We start from the raw sequence: 27,020 nt of genomic DNA, 5'->3' as shown, positions 1-27,020 counted from the left end.
GACAGTTGTCAACTCTGACAAGTTCTTAGTAACCCAATCTTTAAAAGGGTATGAAGAGGCAGAACCTTGAAACCTAATACAGCTAGAAGTCAGCTGGCATGAAGGAATGAGCCACAGTTGCAGCCAAATCCCTACCAATGAGAAAATGCCTTGTCAGAAATGACAAACATTGTCAATCCTTCTCAAGCAACCACTTCTTGCTGCAGCTCAGACAGCTCATTTGAGGCATCCTAGGATTTTCAAGGATGAGAACTACCCAGTCATTGAAAACCTATGGGACGAGTTTCTATTTCAGCACATGAGCATATTGTGGGCTATCATGTTATGCCTTCAAGAAATTAGGACACAGGCTATTAGTAGGGCAAAGGTTATAGAACCAGGACTCTGTCAGTTTCTCAGAAACTCAGTTCTATGAAATCTTCAAGATGGATATGGAACAAAGTCACAGAACGAAAATACCACTTTTGTTTCCTAACATTTTTCAGTATCAAGTAAGTACTATTAAAATGACCTCTATTTCAAGTCAGTATTATCTAGTGCAATCAAGAGGAAAGAACTGAGATATAGTCTAGCAAAGGAACATGATAATACATTACAGAAGGCAATTAGGCAATGTAAGTCATAAATTTTAATTTTCAAGTACTTTGAAAAGGCCAGGTAAGAGAACAGATAGAATAAAAGCCTTACTGGAAGCACAGATGTTTGGCTCCTCTTTTCTAGCTGGTTATGATAATAAAATAATAACAAATAACTAGTATATCCTTGCTTTTTGTTCTTCCTTTTTTCCAATCCCTTTCCTTTTTCTTATGTCTTTTGGACTGCAAGTCTAGATGACGGGATTGTCATTGCTGATCTTTAAAAAAATCCATTAGGAGTCTTTTTCAGCTATAAAAAGGTCAAGTCTCTATCAATTATAGTTCAACCTGTTGTAACTCTATAGAGATATCCATGCAGTTTCCTGTATGTATGGATATGATTTGTCTCTGCCTTCTTGCAGGACATGCCTCAACTTCTCATTCTATCTTGTGTTCTTTATATTCCTAGAGGACTCTCATCCCGGTATTCATCAGACTCAACCCTACTTAATTTTGAAGACCAGTCAAGGTCAGTCAGATGAGGCACTTGTAGAACACTGTATAAAATGAACATAAATCTCAGACTTCTATTTTCAGAACTGTTTGTAATGGAAATCCAAAAACTCTTATGAACTCAAGATGGTTATCTTTAAGATTAGGTTACCCAATAAACAAATAATAATTTTTATCATTAAATTTTACAAAGGAACAGGAAAAGAAAATGAATACAAAAAGGGGGGGGGGAAAGAAGCAAAAATGGATTTCTATTTCTATTTTTCTTCATAAAAGGATTTGGTAAATAGACTGCATAAATGGTAAAAAGGGCTTCATAAATAGACTTGGTAAACAGGATTTCATAAACAGACTTGATGGACATAAACCTACTCATGCTTTCCCCTGCTGTCCAAAATAAAATGCCATGTTTTCACCCTAGAGGCAATGTGATTGCATTTCATAGCTGGATGGGTAGCCATCACTATATAATTGATGAAACATTTTTTAGAGAAGCTGGAGATGAAAAATCAATCTACTTTTTCCACTCCATAAGGTAATTTTGAAGGTGTTCATACTGAAGTGCTGTTTTAAATGTGGTCCATTGCCATCAGATAATACAGGCTTCAAACTATTCTGAAGTTGATCGGATCTTTGAAACTGGATCAATTGTAACTTTAATATCTAAAGAACTTTTAAAGAAAATTGAAAAAAGGAAGAGAGCGAAGCACAGGTGCTGTTGCCATTTTTGTTAGAATCACATTGCACCAGCAAGAGAACCAAGGTTAAATTCAGCTGCAGAAAAAAATAAACTAAACCTATTTTAGGTCTAAATTAAATAAATGCAACTAAGTGTTTTATATATTTACATTGCTATTTATAAAATTGAAATAGCAGCCTAGAAGGAATCAATAGAAGAACTACACTGAATAGGTATGAAATCAGTGGTGGGATTCAAATATGTGAACTATGGTTCTTTGTGTGGATGCCGCTTCCGGAAGTCCATTCTGGGCCTGGGCAACAAAAAAATTAGCCATTGGTTCTGCCAGTGGTACAAACCGGCTGAATCCCACCACTGGATGAAATATCTTCCCATCTCTGGAGGTGCTACTTCACAAGCATCATAATCCTAATCCACTTTAAAAACAGATACACCAATTGTATTAGAGGCAAGTTTCATCTTAATGAGTTTTCTAAATAAAGAAGTAATCAAGAATATAGACATGATGTTACTAGTGAGCTGTCAGGAGAGGGGTTTTTTATGACAAATGCATTAGATTAGATCTAGTAATATTTTTCAATGTTAAATCACAATTCATTGTTTTGTTATACACATATTCAGATGGATGGATGGATGGACAAACGGATAGACGAACAGACAGACAGACAGATAGATAGAACACCTGGGGAAACAATGGAGGACTGAAGACAGTTCAGTGAATGAACTGGCTCCCCAAATTCCTCTCAGGGTTAAGGAGAGGACTTGGGATCCTCTTTAAAGTGCTCTTTAAAGACTCTCTCCACAATGAGACCATAAAACAGGGGTTTCTGGCAGATTTTAGGGGTCTGGGTGACAGGATAATCAGCTTTGTCCAAGTAACACTTCGGAACCTTCAAACGGACACACAGGGTTCATCCACGTCCCCTCTCTTAATAACTTTTACTGGAAAAAATGGCTTGTAAATTGCTTTTTAGATACCAAGAACTTTTAGAAGAACAAGAGATTTTTTCTTCAACTCTCAGCAAAAGAAGAGTAAATTTAAGAAGCTAAAGACAACTTTTTTAAATTTGGAAATAAACAGCAAAGTTAATTAGAACACTGATTTTCAAAAGTTCTAAACTACCATGGGGCCAGGTTGACGGGAAATAAAATTTTGAAATAATTATAAGTTTATTTTAAAAATGTATTCAAAATATATGAAGATTTTGAATTTAAGGATAAGAAATCATTGGGGAAGTGTTGTGGATTAGAGAAAAACATAAGAGGAAACCTTGAAGGCTGGTTACTTAGAGGCAACCAGAAAGAGCTAGATTATAATAAAAACACCGTTTTAGAGTCTAAAGTTATAAAGAAATCAGAAACAGACACATATAGAATATGAAGGATTGGTTGGAATTATCAAAGTAACAGGCTTCAAATTCTCTATACTTTTGCTTCTTGACCACATAATGAAATAAAGATAGCTGTTTCCTCAGGTTTAACATCCTTACCCTGAGTAGACCAATAATCTAATATATTATTTCTCAATGACTTCATCTATGCCAGCTGTTCCACCTATTCAATTCCTCAGTAGTGACTTATTCATTTCTTATAAATTTCTCATAACAATATCCAATAATCACTGAAGCAATATGATGCCTGTCCTCATTACTATTATTTTGAGACGATGAGCGTTGTCCCAAATAATAAATCTCAATAAATAATAAACCTCATTTATGAAGAGTTGAGCTTAGATTGTCCTCATTTGCTAAATTACAACTTATCCCAGATCTATTTACTGTGCTGACAGGAAATTATGAGGGTGATCGCTATAACATGATGTCATTCCTAAAGGACTGAAGGTACAGTCTATATCAGGGGTGTCAAACTCAATTTCATCAGCATTGTGGTTGCCCTCGGGGGGCTGGGTGGGTGTGGCCAGGGTGGGTGCAGCCTACTGGGTGGCATGGATGGAGTGGGTGTGGCCTACTGGGTGGGCATGGCCAGCTCTACATCATTCATGGCAAGGGTGCCTGTGGGGGCCTGGCCAGTAGTGAGACAGATCTGAGGTTCTCTGACAGAAGGGAGTAGGACCAGGGCAAGTGCCAAGGCATGGTCCACTGGAGGAGCCTCACTGTTCCTCTCAGGCCACGTGGGGGGGGGCTGGATGGTGGTGTGGGCCGCCTGGAGCCCTGGGCAGCAGAAGTCAAACAAGTAGCCTGGCCCTCGAGCACCCACGGCACCAAGCCCAGACTCACTTCTCCAGCTGCACTTACCTCCTCCTCAAGGCTGCTGCTGCTGTGCTTGCTCTCCTTAGCCAGGTTGCTCATGATGGGTATGAGGGCAAAGTCAGAGGGAGGCCCATTTCTTCTCCATGGGAGGAGACCTGGCTTTGTATCCAAAGCTTCCTTAGCAATAGGATGGGAGACCCCCAGGATAGGCCAGGAGGAGGGGGCAAGGGGATGGTGAAAGGCAGCAGGGCAGGACTAAGGCAGGACTTCCCTCAGACCCTCCTTCTCCTTCTTTCCTTCTTTCCTTCCTTCCTAAGTACACAGTGGTGGGAAAATATTTGAGATGAGGGAGGGAGAAAAACAGGCAAGAAACGCAACTGGGGAGATGTCACCCTTCGTGAGGAATGAAGAAATGCATCATTGCATGGAAGTGGCCAGCACATGGCCCTCACCTACTTCACATACTGTATCTGGCTTGGTGGGCTCTGGGGGAGGGGATGCCATGAGCAGTGTGAGAGTTAATGTTACCTGCACAATGCTGCCAAGCCCCTAGCCTGCACAGTCTTGGCAGGCAGTGGGGCACTCTCCTCACAGCGCCGAGAGGCTGAGCCGGGTGGCGCAAATCCAAAAACAAGGCCTCCCAGCCCCAGCCTGCCCGCTTTCAGCAGGCAGCGAGATGCTTTCCTCACAGTGCCGAGAGGTTGAGCCGGGTGGTGCGAAGCTCGTCATCTTTGCACCTTGCTGCCTGCTGAAACTGGGCAGGCTGGGGGCTAGGCAGCATTGCACTTCTCATCAGACTCGCACCACCCGTCTCATGTTTGACATATCTGGTCTATATATTGCACAAATCCAAATATCATATTATAGGCTCTCAAGGAAATTACTCAACTATTGAATCAGCAACCCTTACAACAAGCAAAAAATAATCACCAATGGCATCTATACTCTCAAACCCCAATTTCCCCAGCTTTGCTAAGATAACAAACCTATACTATAGAACTCACCTCCTTTTAGAAAAATAAATAAAATTGTTTATCCAAGCTTTTATAAGAATCTACTTACCACATTGGGAAACCTCTGCCTCTAGTGTGATATATCCCATCATTTACAAGTGACGTTCTCTAGATACTACATAAAATAAAACAGGCCAGATTTTGTGCAAAAGAATGACACACTTGTAACCAGAGCTCAAAGTGAGGACAAAGTAATAATAGACCATTTTAACCTCTCAGGATGTTCCATTATGATCTAAAAATAGCAGTTTTGGAGAAAAAGAAACTTTGCCAGTATAATTGAATGAAATATATTGAAATATAAATCAATATATTTCAACTAATTTTAGAATTTATGAACAGAATAGAAAGACTAGAGTAGAGTAGTATTCTTAGGAGATATAGCAAAATAGTTAACACACTAATGAAAGGTATTGAAAGACAGAATGTTCAAGCTTTTATCCCCACACATAGTATCAGTGCACAAACAAATATGCAATACACTTTTCATTTTTCATATCCTGATGCATAAAATATAAATTAGGCTTATCCTTTTTTTTTAACTGTTAAGTTCATTAGAATCTTCTGCCCTAAAATTCATTGTCCTTAACCTTGCATTTAAAGGCACACTGAAATAGATTTAGGTAGCTTCATGGTTTCATTGATGGTTTTGTGGAAGATGTGGACACAGAGCTAGGCAAAGTTCACTCCTTATGACAGGCTCCAAAGATCATATAACTATTCCCAATACTTGGGGGAGAGCCACAAAATTATGGTTAACTAACAAAAGTTCCCAGTTCAGTCCTTACATCTCCAAATAGGACTGGGAGAGATTTTTGTCTGAAATTTGTGACCACTAAGATCAACCATGGTACACAATTCTGACCTAGACAGATCAGTAGTCTCATATCCCAAACTTGGTAGCTTCCTTTTGTCATCATCTATTAACAATGCTGGATGGAATTCAGAGCATTCAATGCATCTGTGCAACACAGCATTTAGGAAGTCTAAGGTATTTTTTATTTTCTTGACAGAAGTAGAAACTCAACATTAGCTAGATCTGAGATGAGGATGGATGGGAGCTAATTAAAACTGGTTTCTTTCTTTGAAATGATATTTTGGTTGAATGCCAACTGAAAGTAGTCCTAGTACTTCTACTTTAACAGACACACATCAAACAGGAATTAAAACAAGTACTGAGAATAATATTAAATGATCAAAGACTGTGAATGAGGTTACTGAGGAACCCAAAATGTCTCTGATTTAAATCCACATTCAGAGGAAGAAATAGACATAGTAGCTTGATAAACATTTTTGTAATTTAGTTGTGAAATGCTATAATAGCACTGGCTACAAAGATTATAAAGGGTAACCACCAACATTAATGAATTACACACATGACTGCTGGAATCGAACCACATAATAAACTGTTGATTTTTAAAATGCTATAGAAAATCAACCAGGATAATCATTGAAAACTTCTGAACCTTCTGTTAAATTTCTCATGGTTCTATAGGTAGCTCCTGTCTTAGACAGAATGCTGGGTTATGCAGATCTTTAACACCATATGACCTTCATTGGTCATGGTTACCGTTTGCACTTTTAGTCCTTAAAACCCTGGTCAATGAATTTAAGAGCTTTCTGAGGCAACACAATTGATTATAAAAACCAGAAGCATTGTATTAAAACTTTGGACCACCTTTGCCTGATGAGAATCCTTTGAGCTGAATAGAAACAAAGGAAAGTTAAAAAAAAAAAAAAAAGAGGACGCAATCTAAAACACGAAGCCATAGCTCTCCTGCTGCAATGAGGCAAATACTGTTAATAGATCAGGACAGCTGCTCTGCCTCCTCCACCACACGAAAGCACTGCCAGCATGCTTCATCACAGGTGCAAATCATCCTACATTCTCAGTGTACCCAAACATCCCTCTTCCCACTCTCTCGGTGGGCTGAAAATCACAGCATAGTTAATCTGCTCCCTTGTCTGCTCTTCTTCTGTCTCCATATCTGTATGTTATAGAACAAACACTGCTTGTAGAGGGATCTAATACACATGATAATAATGATGATGAAAATGATATTAACAATAAAAATAGCAAACTTCTACCCCTCTTGATTCAACAAGCCTCTTATCCTGCATTTTCAATTAAATTTTGAATCAGTAAACATCAGTTATTTCTTTGTTCCACTTTTTAATCCTCTGCTCTACTGCTGTCTCTTTCCTGCTGCTCCTCCTCCAAGCACCCACATTTTAAAGCCAGAACAAGCTATTTCCAGGAATTTATCCTGGAGTACCGAATAGACATCCAGAAAGAATGCTCACCTGAGCATGAACCATCTCGTGGAATCATATAGACTGCACAATCCCAGTGGATGACCTTCTGCCCCTCTCTCCTGTAGCATTACAGATCAGTGTAGCCTGGGGCCATAGCATGCCACAGTCCGTCTTGTGTAGGTGAAGGGTAGAAAGGAAAAATAGTGCTTCAGCCATACAGGCTCTTCCAAATCCACATGGAGGGTGTCTTCATTCAGCATTAATCCAGATACTGCCCGCCTGACTGACAGGCAGTGAAGGTTAAGCCCCGGGAGTGAATTCCAATTATTTCCATCCCTTCCTCCTCCCCCTATGACTGTCCAGTGAAATGGATGATTCTGTCTTGGTAATTCCCTCTGTCACTCTTTTCCAAGAAAGTCTGGCAGGTCATCAAAGAAGAGATTAGTGAAATAATGAAAATGCCCCTCTTTGGAGCATTCCTAATTCCATCACTGAGATTTGAGCACTGACATCCTCCCTGGATGAGACAGATGCTTCAATTATCTGGTATTGGTTTGATCTCAGTATGGAGAAATCTTTATTCCTCACAACTGTACAAATTCTTCTTACAGGCTGCAGCATCATCTGCTGGCATCAGACAGAAATGCTGCACAGCTTCTCTCACTGAAAATCTATTGATGTTAAAATCCTCGTATATTTTCAACACACACATATAACCACAACCATATACTGTATTAGGCAAGAATCTTGAAAAGCATCAGTCAATAAGCTGTGGGTCTTAATCTCATAATATATGACCTGTGTATGAATAGATTATTAATATTATTACTATAGAAAGGCTGCTTTAACGGCTATTCTAGTAAAAAGATGTAACAAACATTTTCTAATTTAAAAGCCCAGACATAAAACATAATTTATTATTTAAATTATTCAATTTATATGGGTGCCAACCTCATTGAAGCAACTCTGGGTAGAGAACAAAGTTTAGGAACAACAATGTAAATAACAATACCCCCCCCCCAAAAAAAACCCACAATCAAAACAAAAGAATGACAAAGTAATAGAAGAGTAATACCTCCAGGACAAAACAAACTATGAAGCTCAATCATTCTCCTGACCCCCATTTGACCCTATAGACCAACAGCCAGGTCTTAAGTGCTTTCTGAACTGAGCTAGCTGAGTTGGGGCCAATTTGACCTCAGGAGGCAAGGGGATCTAAAGGGCAGATGTCATGATAGAAAAGGCATGCTTCCTGAGTCCTGTGAGATGACATTCTTTTATTTGACAGGATTTGGAGTATGTCCTTCTTGATGGGGTGAATAGAGGCAAATGGAAAGAGGTAGTCTCTCAAATAGCCTGGCTCATTCCATTCAAGTCTGCAGGACTTGATAAGTGACAAGCACTCAGAAACCTACTGAGAGCCAGTGTAGTATGTGAAGCAAAGGTATCACATCAGCAAATCAAAGGATGCCCATAGTTGCTCATGCTGCTGCATTCTGGACTAATTGCAACTTTCAGCTATTTTTCAAAGGCAGCTCTATGTAGAGTGCATAGCAGTAATCCATATAGGAGGTAACCAAAGCATGAGTAACTGTGTGCAGAGCCTCCTATAACTGGTCATACAAGTATTTGTATAATGCCATCAGTGTATTTGATTCTTTACAAAAAAAAGAAGCATGTCCAAGGAATTTAACAAGTGAAGGATAAGAACAGCTGTTGAAAGTTCTAAGAATGCAGCATTCTAGTGGTAGAATAGCCAAGCAGATATCATTGTACAACAAAAAGTAGAACATGAATTCACCCTCCTATTCAGGTTTGCCAGGAAGTATTGCTCAGAGTCACATTGCCATTAATGCTGAAGAATATATATATTCTTTTTTTATTTTTTATTTTTATTTATTTTTAGCAATTTGTCCATTATCTTTTAAAAATCCATACAAACTGGTAGCCACCTCTAAGTTTTATGATGAGAAATTCCAATGGTAAACTGTTTATTGTATTAAGAATGGTTGGTTTCTATTATGTTTAGAATTCCTCAACAGGTTCATTAGAAGATTCTGGACTCATATTGCAAAGAGAAACAAGAGATTTTTTTTCCTCTTCCCATTCTCTATGTTTTTCTCCCAGGACCTCTTTCGACTTTTTAAAATTATGGAAGAGCCCAAATAATGTACCTTTTCTTAGTACCGTATGTTATGATTGATATGTACCATATTAAAAATTAAATTCGACACTTTTGCTGCTACTACTATTTTTCACTATTGTTTGATGGATTTTAATTTTAGATTATTTTTCAGCCACGGCTGGCAACATTTTTGATCTCAGAAGGTCTTGGGGTACCAGGGATCCTAGGACAATAGCTTAGGAAACACTGCTCTATGCCATACACAATTTTAGATGCTTGGTTCGCATCCTCCTTATTCACTTTGGGGGAAAGATCTTAACTGTGATAATCATTCATTACGTAATATTATGTAAATGTTCAAATAATTTTATTTATGTTTTTCCAACTCTAGAATACTCTTTTTACATCATTATATGTTCCCTGTTTTTTATTATTAAGTAGATATATATGGCTGTCCGGACTCACACACGGTGACTCTGAGTGGCATACAGCAACAAAATAAAAACCCAGAAACCCCCACCCACAATCAATCAGTCCCAATTAATTCCTATTCCCTATGAATCAGTCCTATCTTTAAAAACAATGATCCAGTTTGCATGACATGACGACCAAATGCTTTTCCTACCTCTGTTAGTTCACCTGCTTTCATCCTGGAAGATTACGACTGGAAGAGAGGAGAAGAATATGCAGAAGAGCTCAGTGGAATAAGATTATTAGAGTTAGGGAGAAGAAGCGACATACAAGAGGATGGTCAGTGGAGGAGAAAAAGAAGAAGAGAAAACAAGAAGAAGGAAGAATGATCCAGACCTGATGTTGAGTGAAAGTAATGACCAACTGATTCTGAGATAATGACAGAAGCATCAAAGCATCAAAGTGTTAAAGTGTCAAAGTCCAGTTGCTGGTAAAGAAGTTGGCAGAAGTTAGGTTGGTGGCAGCTGAAACTACAGAGAGATGGAAGTAGAGAACAGGAAGTTGGACAGAAAAGTAAAAAGTATGCAGTGTTATTGTCCTCCTTCAGGCTTTTGATTAGAACCAGACAAAAAGCAGCAGTTATAAGTTTAAATAATTGTCATAAATCAGTCATCCACAATAGCAGTAAATGAGATAAGTCTCTGAATAAAAGTTATGAATAGGCACAAGCTTGCATTCAGTGAAATACAGTGCTATTGCCTACAACACATTAGTGGGGTCCTAATCAAGCTTTTGACTGAAAACAGATGAAGACAAAGAGGCTGAGTTACCTAAGACAGAGTCAGTGCCAAAGAAGTCTATAAAATCCACTCTAAAGGTAAAGCTAGAAGTCTACCACAAAGGAATGAAGAAGAAGCAGAGCATAAAGGAATGTCAAAATTACAATACAGTATAAAAATTCCAGCTAGTATTTTACTTTGAAATGAGATTCATATATATAAGAGCATTTACGGCAGCAAAACCCTTCTCTGCTTTCTTAATCCTGTTATGATGAAGGAGACTGGAAACTTGCCAGACTGGAAGCTTGCATATGTTTTTTTTTCTGATGACTGCTGTTTGCTGTTTGACTTCTTAATGTAAGAAATAACTCAATGATAACTCATGGATAGCAGGGTGGATGGGTGGGTTCCTGTTAGACTTGGTGCTTATTTGGGGGCATATGGTATATGATATGAACAGCCATCAGTCCTTTGGCCATCAGTCTTTAAAATAGGATATGTAAAATCCTGAATTGTTATGGTTGGATCATTTTTGGGTTATGTTGCACATGATTGGCTTCCTGGATTTCTGTAAGAATGAAGAACATGCTAGGATGTTCCACTCAGGGGCCTGATTGGTAGAACTGAGTTTTAAAACTTTTTAAAGTGTTTGGGAATTTTCCAGCAACGTAGAAGGTTTTTTCTCTCATATCTGGTTTATTCTGACAAAAGGAGATTAGAACAGATTGCTTTGGTAGGGTTCTTTCTAGTCTAGTTCAAAGATTTGCCAGATGTTTTGCTGATAAAAGTCATTTAGACCTTGATGCTAGTTGGGCAGAGCCAAGAGTAATGGTGGGAGCTCAATTTCATGTCATCTGGAATTCTTCTGAACCCTATGGACCCTGAGGTAATGGTAACGTTCTCTGCAGAGTTCTGCCATGTCTGAACTGAATTCATGATCAAATGGGCTCCTTTCAGAGCATGTGTGGCTAGATTTAAGAAGTAACAAATATATCTTTGAGAGAAGATGAGGTGCTGTTAGTTTTGAACAAGGCACTAGTATGCCTTGTCTTGAAGAGGCCATCTCTAGATACAATTGTGTTAGACAACTTTCTCCCAATCTCCAATTGAAGATTTTGAAAAAATATGGTAGCTATGGAGGATCATAGATGAATTGGATTATTCCAATCAGGATTCAGGACCTGCAATTGAAACAGGATTCATTGATCTGGTGGAAGAGTTCAGTTGCCAGCTGGTAAAGGGAATTTGCTTTTGAAACTTTCAGCAGCATTCTGTACCACTGTCTGTAATATCCTTCTTGACCACCTCTGAAGATCAAGAGTGGAAGTACTCTTTACAGTGGTTCTGTTCCTACCCAAATCCTTAATTCCAGTTGGTAGCTATGATGGTGCAGCAGTCAAATTCTTGGCAGTTCTACAGGACTCGATGCTCTTGCATTGTTTAATATCTATTTAAAAAAACACTGAGAGAGGTCATCTATTGGTCTGGAAAAGGTATTGTAAACATGCTAACAATAATGATGCAACACCTCCTCACAATGGACTGGAAATGCTGTAGTTTTTAATTGATGTGTGGAGTAGATGTGCCACAAAAAGCTCAAATAAAATCCTAGCAAATAAGAGGTTCTGCTTATTTGGAAACACTGTGGCTAGAATTCAGTTCCAATGAGAGCTTTAGGCAGATCAATTTGCTCCTGTAATTGGCAGCCCTTCTGTATCTGTGTCCAAATAAACCTATGTCAGTTTGGGCTCTTTTTAGACCATGAAGCCCTGGCAATACTGTAGTGACTCATATTGTCATCTCACATTTTAATTATGGCATCACACTGAACATGTTTTTGAAGATTACTTGAAAGCTGCAATTCACAAAAACAGCAGCTAGGTGCTGATAGAGCTGTGTTGCTTTTTCAACTATTTCTTGGTTGTTGCACTAGTTCCTATAAGCTTTTGAGCCCAATTCAGAAGGCTGGTATAATATCCAACCAACCATGGGGTGCATTGCCAAGACATTTGAGGGACTATCTCCTTTAAAATGATTCTTCCTGCCTAGTGAGTTCATAGAAACAGGAGTTTCTTATGGTTCAAACTCCCATGAGGGATCCAAAGGCAAGTGTGGCAGCACTGATGTTTTTCCTCTCATATTTTGCACCTGATCTTGTGCATAGCTGTCAAAATAATGTTATTTAGACAGGCTTTTTAAGGGGCATGGTTGGAGAGAGGTTTGTTTCAGGTTCATGTTGCTTTATATTAGGTTTTTATATACTGTGTGCGTTCAGTTATGGAACTGGGGTGATATACAAGCATATTAATAAATGGGGTTTTACACCCACATATTTTTCATATTTTGCATATCTTTGAACATATTAAATGGCAAATGGAATTTTATACATGATTAATTGGTTTCTAAACATGTACAATGAATGGACAGATTTTGTCCATTGCAGCTGAGGACCCTTAAATCAAATGTTAACTGTGTCTAGATGAAAAGATTATTTTTAAGTACAGTTTCCCTCAAGATAAACTTCAATTACGAACATATCCATTTTGCTTTCTTGGCGACAATATAAAAGCAGTTTTACCAGGCTATTTTTTTAAAAAACTTTCAGACTAGTTTACAACTTTTAGGAATTTTCATCCAAACTGTAGCTAATTTTGTCTCAACTTAGCTTTTTCAATATCAGCCAAGACCAACTAGATGCTGCCATCTAACCTAGCTGGGCAAATACTATAATATTTTTTTAATTATTTAAACTGTGAGTGGTGCTTTTAAATCTTAAACTTGTCATGTAATTTAGCTAATATTTAAATATTGAATTGAAATATTTTACACTAATCATCTGTGTGCCTTCCTTCCTTCCTTCCTTCCTTCCTTCCTTCCTTCCTTCCTTCCTTCCTTCCTTCCTTCCCTCCCTCCTTCCTTCCTTCCTTCCTTCCTTCCGTCACCCAGTTCCCCAATAGGGCAACTCTATATTTCAGAAATTGAAATACATAAATGATTTAGTATTAATATTTGCTACCAGTAGATACTATTTTTTGCTACCAGTAGAGGGAGATCTATGTTAATACAACTGGCAGTGAACTCTGGTGTGGACTGAGATAAAAAAAAAGTTTTCCAGCATGCAGTATCCAAATTATGTTTGATAAGACAGGTGGTAAGTACTTAATTATGAATATTAACAGCTATTCCAAGTGCATGCTGAGGAAGAGCTGTCATATAATAAATTAATTTAGTTCTTCTATTGAAGGCATTATGCTTTTCACTCTTCCTATCATTAAATGTATAATATCCAGATGAGCTGAACATAGAAGTACCCACATACAGCAAGAAATGGCAGGCATCAGGTGTCAGCACAGTCAGCACTACAGAATAACAACTCTAATTGCATAGACATGTACAAGCAGAAGGTCAAGAGACCTGATATAACAATCCAAGTAGACTTCTGTAGTGTTCAGTAGGGCTTTAAGCAGCTTCTTGCACATTAGAAAGTATTAAAATATTGTACTTCAAATATGGGAGAAAGAGACAACTTTTTAAAGTGAGAAGGAGACATTTTCCAAATCCTGGGTCCATGAGGAGCCATTTCTGCTTGGAGATGGATCTACACATGTACATGTAGAGTCTTTTCTCATGCATCGTTAAAATATGGTTCCTATACTATGTGCTTAGAGCAGTGGTTCTCAACCTGTGGGTCGGGACCCCATTTGGGGTCGAATGACCATTTCATGGGGGTCGCCAAACAACGCAGTCCGCCATTTTCTTTTCCCCTTTTCCTTAGCTGTGCTACTCCCTTTTATTCTATTGGCTTTTGAAAGCCAATGGAATAGACTCTCTTGAATAGAGTCTAATTCTATTGGCTTTGAAAAGCCAATAGGAGTTGTCCAGGCTGTCTCTGCCCTGCTGAGCCCGCCAAAAATCCCATTCTGCAAACGGTGCTGCACCAGTTGAGTAGTCCTCGACTTACAATCGGTTGAGTAGTCCTCGACTTACGACCGGTTGGGGGTCGCGGCATTAAAAAGGTTGAGAACCACTGGCTTAGAGTCTCCAGCTATCCTTCAGTTGAATCATGTCTCCTTCCCTAAAGGTCAACAGAAAGAAATACTGGCCACTTATCAATATATATGAATAAATGGGTTCCTCAGGAAAAAATAAAGGCTTCAGATTGTCATATACTGTATATGACTTACATTGATTAGTTGCTTATAAGACAACATTTAAACCAATGTATATTTGTGGGAGCAGAGAGACTTCCATAGAAGGTAGGGAGATTAGAAAATATGCACTGCATATTTTACGATAGCTAATGTTTCAAAATGAGCAGTGTTGTTAAAAGTATACACATCAATAAACATTTCTAACTTTTTCCAATTATTCAACACACATAAAGCCATAGAGTAGGAAGGAACAACCAGGCCACCAAGTCCAACCTGTTGCTTGATATGGTTATTTTATAAATAAGGTGAATAGCATGGAACCAGACAGTTAAGTACCCAATTTTCCAAAAGTACCTAATGGCAAAACCTCACAAGCTAATTGCATGGAAATGTGTGGTATATCATTCTAGAAACTTTCCAATAACATTTCATGTGCCCACAGAGACATTAATCATTTCATGTATTATTTGCACAATAAGCCTATTTGTATTTATTTAATAACATGATATATTTTTACCAAATCAAAGCCCCAATCACAACAGCATTTATACCTGAAGCACTCTTTCAGAAACATGGTATATATATATGGTATATGCCATATTGTACTAGGGATCTTTCCAAACTTGCTGAAGTTATCAAATAGATAAATTCCAGGAGATCAAAACATGGTCCAACAAAGCACGATGATTCCTCATGTTGTGTGGATGTGTCTCTATTTTGAGCTGCCCATCATATATGGCAGGATAATTTCTCTGCACTCGCCCCACTCCAGCTTTTATCATATTTGTTCCCCCGGCTCCCCTATGTCCCATACCTGTTACAAAGCGAACAAATAAATAAATAAATATGATGATGATGATGATGATAATAATAATAATAATAATAATAATAATAATAAAGTTGGAAGGGACCGTGGAGGTCATCCAGTCCAACCCCCTGCTCAGGCAGGAAACCCTGTACCATTTCAGACAAATGGCTGTCCAGTCTCTTCTTAAAAACTTCCAGTGTTGAAGCATTCACTGCTTCTGGACGCAGGTTGTTCCACTGGTTAATTGTTCTAACTGTCAGGAAGTTTCTCCTTAGTTCTACGTTGCATCTCTCCTTGATTAGTTTCCATCCATTGCTTCTTGTCCTGCCTTCAGGAGCTTTGGAGAATAGCTTGACTCCTCTTCTTTGTGGCAGCCCCTGAGATATTGCAACACTGATATCATGTCCCCCCTCATCATTCTCTTCATTAAACTAGACATACCCAATTCCAGCAATCGTTCCTTATATGTTTTAGCCTCCAGTCCTCTAATCATCTTTCTTGCTCTTCTCTGTACTCTTTCTAGAGTGTCAACATCTTTTTTACATCGTGGTGACCAAAACTGGATGCAGTATTCCAAGTGTGGCCTTACCAAGGCATTGCAAAATAGTATTAATACTTCACGTGATCTTGATTCTATCCCTCTATTAATGCAGCCTAACACTGTGTTGGCTTTTTTGGCAGCTGCAGCACACTGCTGGCTCATATCTAAGTAATTGTCCACTAGGACTCCAAGATTCCTCTCATAGTTCCTACTATTGAGCAAGGTACCCCCTATACTATACCTGTGCATTTGGTTTTTCTTGCCTAAATGTAGAACCTTACTTTTTTTTCACTATTGAATTTCATTTTGTTAGATAGCGCCCAGTGTTCAAGTCTGTCCGGATCCTCCTGTATCTTAAGCCTGTCTTCTGGAGTGTTGGCTATTCCTGCCAGCTTGGTGTTGTCTGCAAATTTGATGAGTTCCCCATCTATCCCCTCGTCCAAATTGTTGATGAAGATGTTGAAGAGCACTGGGCCCAGAACAGTGTGTAGTGGCACCCCACTACACACTTCCCTCCATGCAGATGCGGTTCCATTGAGGACCACATATTGAGTATGGCCAGTCAGCCAGCTTTGAATTCATCTGGTGGTGATGTTGTCTAATCCACATTTTTCTATCTTATCAAGTAGTAGGTTGTGGTCTACTTTATCAAATGCCTTAATGAAGTCCAAATAAGTTATATCCACAGCATTCCTCTGGTCCACTAATTTTGTCACTTGGTTAAAGAATGCAATAAGTTTTGCCTGGCATGATCTGTTTTTGACAAACCCATACAAAGGGGATGGTAGACTGGGCCCCTGCACACAAAAACTATACTTTCCAGTTAACTAAAAGCAGAGAATAAGGATCTCAAACTTGTTTAATATCCACCTTGACAAACATTTAGGAGGGTTCTAACTGTTGCCAACAAGGCAGCTCAGTACTATCACAAAATGTCCAATGACTGGGTTCATTGAGTGGAGCCGACAGAATGAAAATGGTTAATCTTCACAGTTCAGTTAGAGTATAAACATTAATAATTGTATTCATAAAGATAAAGCAGACTTAAATAATAGATAAACAGATCATTTCCTGGATTGTAATAACCTTGCATCTCTGTCATAGAGCTTTTAAATGAACAAACACATTAAGCTTGTTATTGCTTAATCACTATTACTATAGCAAAAGTGTACATCATACCAAGTTCACTATTCTTGTGTAAAAGCTTTGGTATCCTTTCCAGCACAGCTAAAAATGAGCTGTCCTAGAAACAATGCCTCTAACAGGCCATTTGTCCTGAAGACTAAGTGCCAGCAGGAACATGAAGCCAGTTCTGTGAAGCAGATACACAGAATTCTTCTCAAGGAAAGAGAAAAACTGGAATCATATATCTTGACTACTCCAACCTCTTCTCAGTTGTCTAGGGCAGTCAAGGTCAATCAGCACCACACTGAGAATGAAAAGCATACTGTTTGAATGTGGCACATAAAGGCTAGCAGCAAAGTAGCAGTAAAAGTATTACTCAACATTTACTTACAGCATCTAGAGACTATCTCAGCCTATTCTTATTGCTCTGTGTGTATCAGTATGTATATCTTTGTGCATGCTTGCAAACGCATCTGGTTATATGACCATGCAACTGCTTGAGCACAGTTCTGAGCTCATACAGAATGCATATATGAATCCATGTACAAAATTACATAATAATGCATGTGTGTGTGCATTTTAAACATAATTAAGCAACTTACTGCTGTTAATATGTTAGAAGTATATAATGATCTCCTTTGGGCAGTTTACACCCAAGCAGATGTGCTCTCTCTCTCTCTCTCTCTCTCTCTCTCTCTCTCTCTCACACACACACACACACACACACACACACAGTTCCAAATATAGAATGTTGGATAGAATTTCAGTTCAAAAACATGCCTTCCCCATGGAATGGAAAAATATGACAGAATAATTTAGAGTTTTAGTTTAAATTAATAAAATAAATATAACTTATCCACTGATTTTTTTTATAACAAAACCACACTAACTTTATTCTGCCTTCAGCTGATCTAGTTATTTGCTGGTAGTCACTGAAATTTAAAAATTTTTATACTTAACCTTTCACTTATTAGTTAGATTTATAAATGGTTAGATTTGTAAAATACCTTTTCTATAGAAGCTCTGAATATCTAAAATGAGAGCCTCCCTTCATTTTATACATATAGTGTAACAGCAATCCTGCGAAGTAGATCTGTTTAAGAGAACAATTAGTCCAAAGTTACCCAGTGTGTTTCTGTGGCTTGGGGGGTGATGTGTTAAAAATGCAAACACATCCTTTTTAAAAAAGTAGTAATAGAATTTTTATTTGCCTTACACATTTTCCAATGGTTGCAGATCATACGCACATCTTGTATTCATACTTCCTTATCTTTATGGTGGAATGCTATGCTTGTTTCAAAGTATACAGTGGTATCTTGGTACTCAACTGCTTTGAAACTCATCGAATTTGGTTACTAATTTGGAACTTATTTATCCAACTGATTGATTATATGCCATCAAGTTATTATTAAATCTTAGTGACCAAATAGATTTTCCTCTACGATGACCTGTTCCTAACTTGGACTTCTAACGGTGCATCCATTGCTACTGTAACCAAATCTATTTATCTTACTGCTGGTTATTCTCTTCTTCTCTTTCTCTCTACCTTTACCAGGATCTTCACAGATTGTGTCTGAACTAGGATGATTTATGCCTGGTCACTTGTGCCTCAAGTGAGAACTCTGGGCTGATTTAGTGGTCCATAGGTTTGTTTTCCTGCCTGTGCATGGTATATTCAGGAATCTTCTCCAACATCAAAGTTCAAAAGCAGCAACACTCTTCCTATTCTGCTTCTTCCAAGTCTAACTTCTGCTTCTATAATGTGTCATAAGGAATGCAAGATCTGCATAATTCTGATCTGTATAGGTACATAGACATATAATAGCTTCTGAATAACTTTTTATGGCTAGTTTGTCAAGTGCTAGTCTGTGGTACATTTCTTGATTGTTTATTCCTTTGCTATAGATGGTTGAACCCAAAAGGTAGGTGCTATCCAACACATCACATAAATGGAGTTATGAGAACGTTCAGCACACTACAATGGTTGACTAAGGAATCCTAGGAGTTGAAGTCCACACATCTTAATATTGCTAAGATTAAGAAAAACAGGATTAAGAGCAGGGAGAACCAGTTCTAATCTATTGTCAGTCACAAAAATTCACTTGAGATTTTGGGAGCAGTCACATTCCTTCAGTCTCACCTATACCACAGGATTGTTATGAGGAAAAAAGGAGGAGGAAGCACTATATATGGTGCCTTGTGTTCCTGAATAAAAAGCAATTAAGCATTGAAATCACACGCTTTGAAAAATGCAAGGAATTCCTGATCTTCAAATAATTACATTAAATATATTGTGACTTTAATAAAAGTCAATTTTAAAATACTGATTTTCTCACTGAAGCCACCTTTAAAATAACAGTTTAACATAGGACCCTATATGTTGAGAATTAGGAGAACTAAGTTCTTCATTCTAGGTCTATAACTGTAACATAATTTTTTTTGTGTGTAACTCAATCAATTCAAGTATTCTGAAAGTTTGTAACAGAACAAAATGAAACACCATGTATCATCTTTGCCACCTTAAAATAATGAGCCACTTTTTTTCTTTATGACAAAGGCCTTGTATCAGGAAGCTACGTAATTTCTTGAACTATGTAGCTACTTAGAACATTCAGTTCACAATCCTAATCCTATTCTCTATTGAAAATAGCATAGCCTTATCATATGGTATATGGTACTGATGATAAAAAGATACAGGACTGAATGACAGGTAGATATGCTAAATATCAGGTGGCACAATTGAATGGCCCCCTTGCTTTGTACCCAGCAGAATGTTACCAACAACAATCTCAGTTTAGTTGAGAAAAACCTATCCATGTCCTAAATTGAAAACAGATTTAAAGCATTTAAAACACTTTAAATTCTGCTCAGAAACATATCACTGATATTGACTGTCTTAGGCTACTTCTGATTAGTAGCCTAGCAACTGTACTATGAAAAAAACTGTAACTTCCAAAAGCTATGTAAAGACAGCATCAATAATGTATTATAATTACCTAATTTGGAAGTTATCAAAGTACATACAAGTATAATCAAGCTTTGAGAAGTTACACTTTATATAACAGCTGAGGAAAGCATTCCTTGCTCACAGAAGCAATCTGGACAGTCACTAACGAAGTAGGTAAGTCCTTTGGTGCTCCTGAGTTATAAAAAAAATTAGGGAAATGCAACCTCCACCAAAACAGTTTGAAAATCATCTCCACGCTTTATATAGTTTATCTGGTCCAATACAGATTCTGTATTATTTATTCAGCATTTCCATTGCCTAAAGAAAATCAGATGAAAAAGAAAAACCATGATGAAAATGGTCAATTTTTTAATATCCGTGAAGGCTTCTTGAAGATGCTTTCATGCAAATCATGATCAGCTTAGCAGAAATAATGGAACCCAACATGAGCCCACAATACAAGCCATAGCACTAAGCAGTAATCAAATAATGTTTAAACTGGGTTTATTGATTCAGAGTTTTTTTGTTTATGCCCAAATTTCCAGATCATTGGAGGAGGAGAGTTGCATATTGAGTTGAATCCTAAAGTGGTGAGCTGTGGTTTCATAAGGCTTACCCAAGGCACCAAAATGAATTGGGAGAAGTAGGAATGTTAATTTCAATAGATTACAAAAATAATGCTTCTTAGCCTTGTCACATGGGGGAGTTTAGGTTTATTCAGATACAGTACATCTTTTTCAATCAAAAGTTTATACAGGTAGTCCTTATTTACCAATCACAATTCAGACCAGCGATTCCATCACCAAGTGATTTTAAATTGGTTTTAAAATTGAAAAGTCGAAGTGACAGTGGTAGACTTATGCAGTGCATTTTTTCTTAAAAAAAAAAAAAAGATTCGGAACTCACACACGTCATACAACCTGCCTTACCTACCCTACAAGGTTCCATCTAAAAAAGGTGCTGGAACTCCGTTCTGGGCGTTCTATGAGAAAAAAAGCCCTGGACTTATGACATCAATTCATCAGTACTGACTACAATTGTTAAGTGAATCATTGAGAGTTGTTAAGCAAAATATCACATGACTATGAATTGAAACTTCCTGCCAACTTGGTTGATAACAACCCATCATTAGAAACATCGCTAGATGTTTGTATTGCAGTGTTTCTACAACCTCAGGAACTTTAAGATATGTGGACTACAATTCTCAGAATTCTAGCATGCCATCCCCAGCTATCATCCTGGGGAATTCTGGGAGTTGGTTCATGCATGTTAAATATCCTGAGGGTCTATTGCAGTGGTTCTCAACCTGTGGGTCGGGACCCCATTTGGGGTCTAACGACCATTTCACGGAGGTCGCCAAACAATGCAGTCCGCCATTTTCCCCCCTTTTCCTTAGCTGTGCTACTCCTCTTTATTCTATTGGCTTTTGAAAGCCAATAGAACAGGCTCTCTTGAATAGAGTCTAATTCTATTGGCTTTCAAAAGCCAATAGGAATTGTCCAGGCTGTCTCTGCCCTGCTAAGCCCGCCAAAAGTCCCATTCTGCAAACGGTGTTGCACCAGTTGAGTAATCCTCGACTTACGACCGGTTGAGTAGTCCTCAACTTACGACCGGTTGGGGGGTCGCGGCATTAAAAAGGTTGAGAACCACTGGTCTATTGCAATATACATAGTCCTTCACTTTACAACCACAAAATTTTCATTGCTAAGCAAGGCGGTTGTTAAATGAGTCATACCCCATTTTATGTCCCTTTTGCCATGGTTAAGTGAATCACTGCAGTTGTTAAAGGAATTGTGCAGTCTTTAAATGAATTTGGCTTCCTCAATTAACTTTGCTTGTCAAAAGATCCCTAGATAGGTTGCAAATGACAATCCCAAGACCTGGAATGCTGCAACCATTGTAAATACATGCCACTTGCCAAGCACCCAAAGTTTGATTACATGGTTATGTGGATGCTGCGACGATCATAAGTGTGAGAACTGGTCACTACTTTCAGTGTCTTTGTGACTTTTGTCATTAAACGAGGACTACTACCTGTATACCAAATGATGAGTGAAATAAGAGAATGCAAATGTTATTGTTTCTAATACTGCATCAGTCAACAAAAGGATCAAATGATCACATTTCATTCTTTCATGACATGCAGAAATAAATTCATTTCAGTTACTTAAGGAACAATTGGAGCCAGTCGTGAGCCATCTGTGTCTCTTCTCTGATTCCTTTTCTTCTGAATGTATAAATCAGGTCACCTGGAGGTTGCTGTCCTGCTGAATGGTATCAGTATGGAACAGGAGCCTGTCATCTGAGACTCTTTCTTGGTTTTCAAGCGAGAAAAGTTCTGTTGTGGCATCTACTGTGTAGAACACTGAGACTGAATGCCTTGTCCGATGCACCAAAACTGGCAACTAAACTGAAATGTTAGTTTATGCTTAATTTTCAGACCTTAATAAGCCCTCACTGTTCTGGATACAATTTATACAAAAATTGTACATTATGACTATTACTCTTTTTTTAAAAAAAATCAATTTTAATCTATTATTGAACTAGTATAAAGCAACTGGTCATGTTCCTATAATTATGTGGTTTTTTTTTTCCTTCACTGGACAGAATAACAGATTTGGAAGTGGACTGCCATGGAAACCCTCCATAATGAACAGCCCCCTGCATACTAAAGCAAAGGACAGAAAAAGTAACATACTGAGTCCAGTACTAGCTCCTCTATGAATGAGTGGAAATATAGCCCTACAAAGAACACGGGGAATGGAAGATGGTTTTGAATGGTTTGCTGAAAAAAATGTCCTCATGGGTTCCTTGATTTCTGTTCCACACCTCACTTAGCAAATACTAGGCTGGATTAAGCAAGAGGGAGATGCCAAAGAGGCCATACTGGTTCTTTTCTTCTTATGATTTCAGCATAAAGTTTATGGCTGATGAATTGTGACAAGGGATTGCTGGGATACTGTTAGGCACAAGAATGCTCAGCTGCTTAAAAAAAAAAATATTGTGCCTTTCCCTCCCTGCCAGGCACTTGGTTATCCCTCTCTGAAATAATCAACTAAATTTGCAAGGTTTGTTTACCAACATCCCTCCTCCTTAGGAAATAAATGAGATGATGTCCTTCTTGTCTTTCCAATATGAGATTCACTCTAGGAGGAGTTCTGCAGTTTTCCAGTTCTATCACCATCATCTCCCTTTCCACAGAGAATGAACAAACCCCAAAATTGGGCATTAGGACTTTCTAGTTCCATTTCTGACATATTCTCTGGCAAGTTTAAGAGAGAATAACCTCTACCTTATTTGAGATCTAGAATTTTGTAAGTATGAAAAGAGTTAAGTTTCATCCAAAAAAGAAAAAAAATATAACTATAGTGCTACACTGAAAAAGATTCACTGGAGATAGTGATTTGCCCAGATTTTGTCCTTAACCACATTATTTTTTGCCTGTCTTTCACCAGTAGCAAGCCAAGAAGCCTTTTTAAAAATGGAAGAATATGACTGGATTTTGTAAAATCATAAGTAGAAGGCAAAATGGATGGATGAATGAAAATAGACATTTTCCTGTCAAAGAGAAACTGGCTGAGCTGAATGAAGGGAATCAAATAAGGAATTAGTCTGGAATCCCTACATGGGCATAAGAGGCAAAGTGTGACACCCCTTGAGTGCCATTGAAGCTTATCTAGTCTGACCTAGGTGCAAACTATCAAACAGCTAATTGACGTCTTTGCATGTGGATCTGTTTGTTTGCACCTAACATTATCTTCAATGCAGGGACATGCCCTTGTAAGATTCCCTGTGCTGAAAAACAGCAAAATATTTTGCCCTAGCTGCCCTGGGCAAACAGAAATGTTTGCAGTGAGCAAACTAAATACATTTGCCCTGTGATACTGACTTATCTTTTTCTGGGTAATTCACTGTGAACCAGACAAAGCAACTTGATTGCAATTCAAACTCTAGCCTTTTCCAAATCCTTTCTGAACTCCCAAGCAGTCCTTGTTTGACAAGGTTGAAATAGCCAAGAACCTAATAATGAATAAAGGACAGATATGTTTATTTCACCTAAATGTTTTTCTTGAATCAGTAGCTTACTTTCATAGACGTTTAATAGAATTATAGTTTCTTACCAAAGTCTGCCTTAATAACAGCTTGCAGTGACTGCTGACTTTTGCTTTATGGAATATTCCCAAATGGTTCTCAACAATAATGTTTTAACTGCACTCATCTTCAAGAAGAACAGTTAGAGCAAGCTAGGTTATCTTATTAGAGAATTTCATTTGCCGAGTAAGGTGAAAGGTAATGATTGCCTCTTGTGCCGAGTTACGTGTATAGAGAACATGAGGGAAATCATTCTCAGAAGTTGAAATTACTAGCTAATCTACAACTTTATAAAAATACAAATAAATCCCATAGCGCCTCTTGTTCATGCAAATTAATATTCATGCAATACAGAAAAGTGATCCAAACAAAGGGAAATAATAGTTTGCAGAGAGCACTAAGAACCCAGCAGTACAACCTGCACTACATATATTCTTTTGGAAGTATACAAGTAGCAGCTTATCTAGGGCAACAGTTGTTTTCAGTTTCTTAGAACCAGACAAGATGGTCAAAATAATGAAATATAAAGATGAATCACTGAGTTAAGTTCATATTTCTCTCCTAATGAAAGCAACTGGAACTATGAATTCAGTTTGTAGATGCTGCAGTTTCTTGACCAAAAATCTTACTTAAAATAGAGCAATTACAGAATAGCAAGAAGTTATTGAGACAATAGTAGAGAATTGTCTCATCTTGCTGATACTGGTTGAACCAGGAAATATATTTTTCTCCTACCAATAATTAGTAGCCATAAAAAACCTTAGTGAGGATTTGCAAAGCTCCTTGCAAACATCCTCAAATCCTCTTATTCAAAATATACACAAGCATATTTAATACCTTCAAGTTACCAGAAAGAAAATATCTGCAGTATCAAAATACAGCTCATAAGCATGGGTAACTGCCATTTCATTCTCCTGAGTGCTATTTCAGTGAAAGCATATTGCAAAGATAACTTGTATGGCTTGGTTTGGCGGCCTAACTTGGACAGACTTGTCCCTTTAAAGTTCTCAGTTGATTCTATGACATGAATTCAGGAGACCTGAGCACCAATACCACATTTGGACTAGGCAGTTTCTAAGCAAGGATTGTGTACAGTTTTATTTAATGTTGATAAAAAGAAGACTATATTTGTTCTCATTAGAGATTTTAAAATATATATATATAAGTTCTCCTTCCAGTCAAACTTGACTCCTGGTGACAATGTAGAAATGAAAAATCTATGCTATTTTCTTGGCAACAATGCAGAAGTAGATTTCATTAATGTCTCGAATTCTTTACTTCCCAAACCAGTATACAACCCTGGGCTTTCTTAGTGGCTTTCTACCATCAGTACTTAACCACTTCCAACCTGACATATGAAGATTTTCAGTCATCCATTCATGGTTGTCCCAAGGCTGCCTTTTAAGAAAGCACCTTTGGAACTTCCAGCCTACTCAGGTTTTTGTGTAGTAAGCCAAGATGAGGTAAGTGCTGTTCCTATTAAGTAAGCTGAAATTCTTTAGATTCTCATTCCTGAACCTACATACCAAACTCCATACTAGAAATACTGGGCATGCAATTTCTTCTCCATTTATACTTATTTCTTATTTATTTTTATTTTATTTTTTAAAAGGATTTCTTAGGGCTCAATTTTTTGTGGTTTGTGATTTGAGACCAGATTTTGTATCATAGGAGTTTAGAACTATCCAACAATTAAGTGAATTAATTCTGCAACTGCAGAGTTTATATAGTTTCACTTGAATTTAATCAGTATTGAATTGAATTTATTCAGTATTCAGTGCTAAAGATACGGCTATAAGAATTATGCCATTTTAAAAAAAGTGCTGTGTAACATGGTCACTCATAATTGATAATTGACTGAAAATAATGCTTTTGAAGAGTCAGAAAATAAAAAAGCAAATTTTCCTCTATCACAGAGTGAGTCTAAGTATAATACTATTTTCCCAGTAAAATACTCCAAACTTTTGATGAAATAAACAATAATCCCTGAAAGTTTATAGAGCAATTTAGTCTTTAAGGTGCACCAAGATTCTGTTGTGTTTTCCTTGGTTTTAATTTAAATTGTTTTTGCTCCACTCATTTTCCCTGGGTGTAGTCATTAAAGTAACCCTTCCCAATCGGCAAAGGTACGATGAATATAACACAAGTTGGCTGTAAATGTATAGGGATTGAGGTCTTGTAAAGTTCGTGTGCAGCAAACTGCCTCAGTTCAAATGCATGATCTCACCCCTTTCATATCGCCATGGTGATATAGGGAAATACCCCAGGCTGGTACATGATTTCACCTGGTTCACATGATCTCACCTCGTTCACACCAACAGGATGTAGCAGAAAACTGCCCCTGGTTGGTGCCCCTGGCTGAGATATTCTTAAGGATTGACAAGGAGATTCTACCAATAAAAATGCCGTTGCTATACTGTTGTTATGTTACTTTATGCTGCTTGGAAAACTGTATAAGAGAATAAATACTACGAAGGCAGTAAGATCATTTCTGCACCCTGCAATGACTGGTCTCTGATTCCGTCATAAATGTAACTGAATACAATTTAGAGAGAGAACAATATTTCCTGAATATGTAAATACTATAATCATTAAAGCATTTTTAGATGGAAAATGTTTAAGCATACCCTAAATTTTGATTTGCACAATGAAGATGGGGAAAAAAAATCTCTATCTCCTGTAGCATGGCCTGCATAATTCAGATGAAACAAGAAACATTTTCAATGTTTTCTCAAACATTGAAGGAATATATGATTTTTGCGAAGTGATGTATT

General features: G+C 37.8%; 1 protein-coding gene and 1 long non-coding RNA gene across 8 annotated transcripts in view; one reads left to right on the top strand and one right to left on the bottom strand.

Annotated features, from left to right (window-relative positions):
* Nucleotides 1-27,020, bottom strand: part of TMCC2 (transmembrane and coiled-coil domain family 2) — an 82,333-nt gene that overhangs the window by 29,716 nt on the left and 25,597 nt on the right. Inside the window, exon 1 of one of the 7 annotated variants that reach the window (XM_039320500.1) lies at nt 7,316-7,936. The exons of 5 other annotated variants lie outside the window; for them this stretch is intronic. In XM_039320500.1, coding sequence (XP_039176434.1) covers nt 7,316-7,330 — 15 coding nt within the window. In that variant the 5' untranslated portion in view covers nt 7,331-7,936. Of the gene's footprint in view, nt 1-7,315; nt 7,937-27,020 lie in introns of those variants that run through there. One more of the 7 variants, XM_039320509.1, reaches the window with a different exon arrangement.
* LOC120297655 lies at nt 91-26,734 on the top strand. Its single transcript, XR_005553853.1, has 3 exons — nt 91-491; nt 1,045-1,104; nt 22,762-26,734. It is a non-coding gene; the product is annotated as an uncharacterized LOC120297655 (long non-coding RNA).

The sequence above is a fragment of the Crotalus tigris genome, unplaced genomic scaffold, assembly GCF_016545835.1.
Source record: "Crotalus tigris isolate CLP2741 ecotype Arizona unplaced genomic scaffold, ASM1654583v1 scf7180000017605.3043972, whole genome shotgun sequence".
Lineage (NCBI taxonomy): Eukaryota > Metazoa > Chordata > Lepidosauria > Squamata > Viperidae > Crotalus > Crotalus tigris.
Note: the sequence above shows the minus strand (reverse complement) of the source record. Positions and strands in the feature narration are given on the sequence as shown.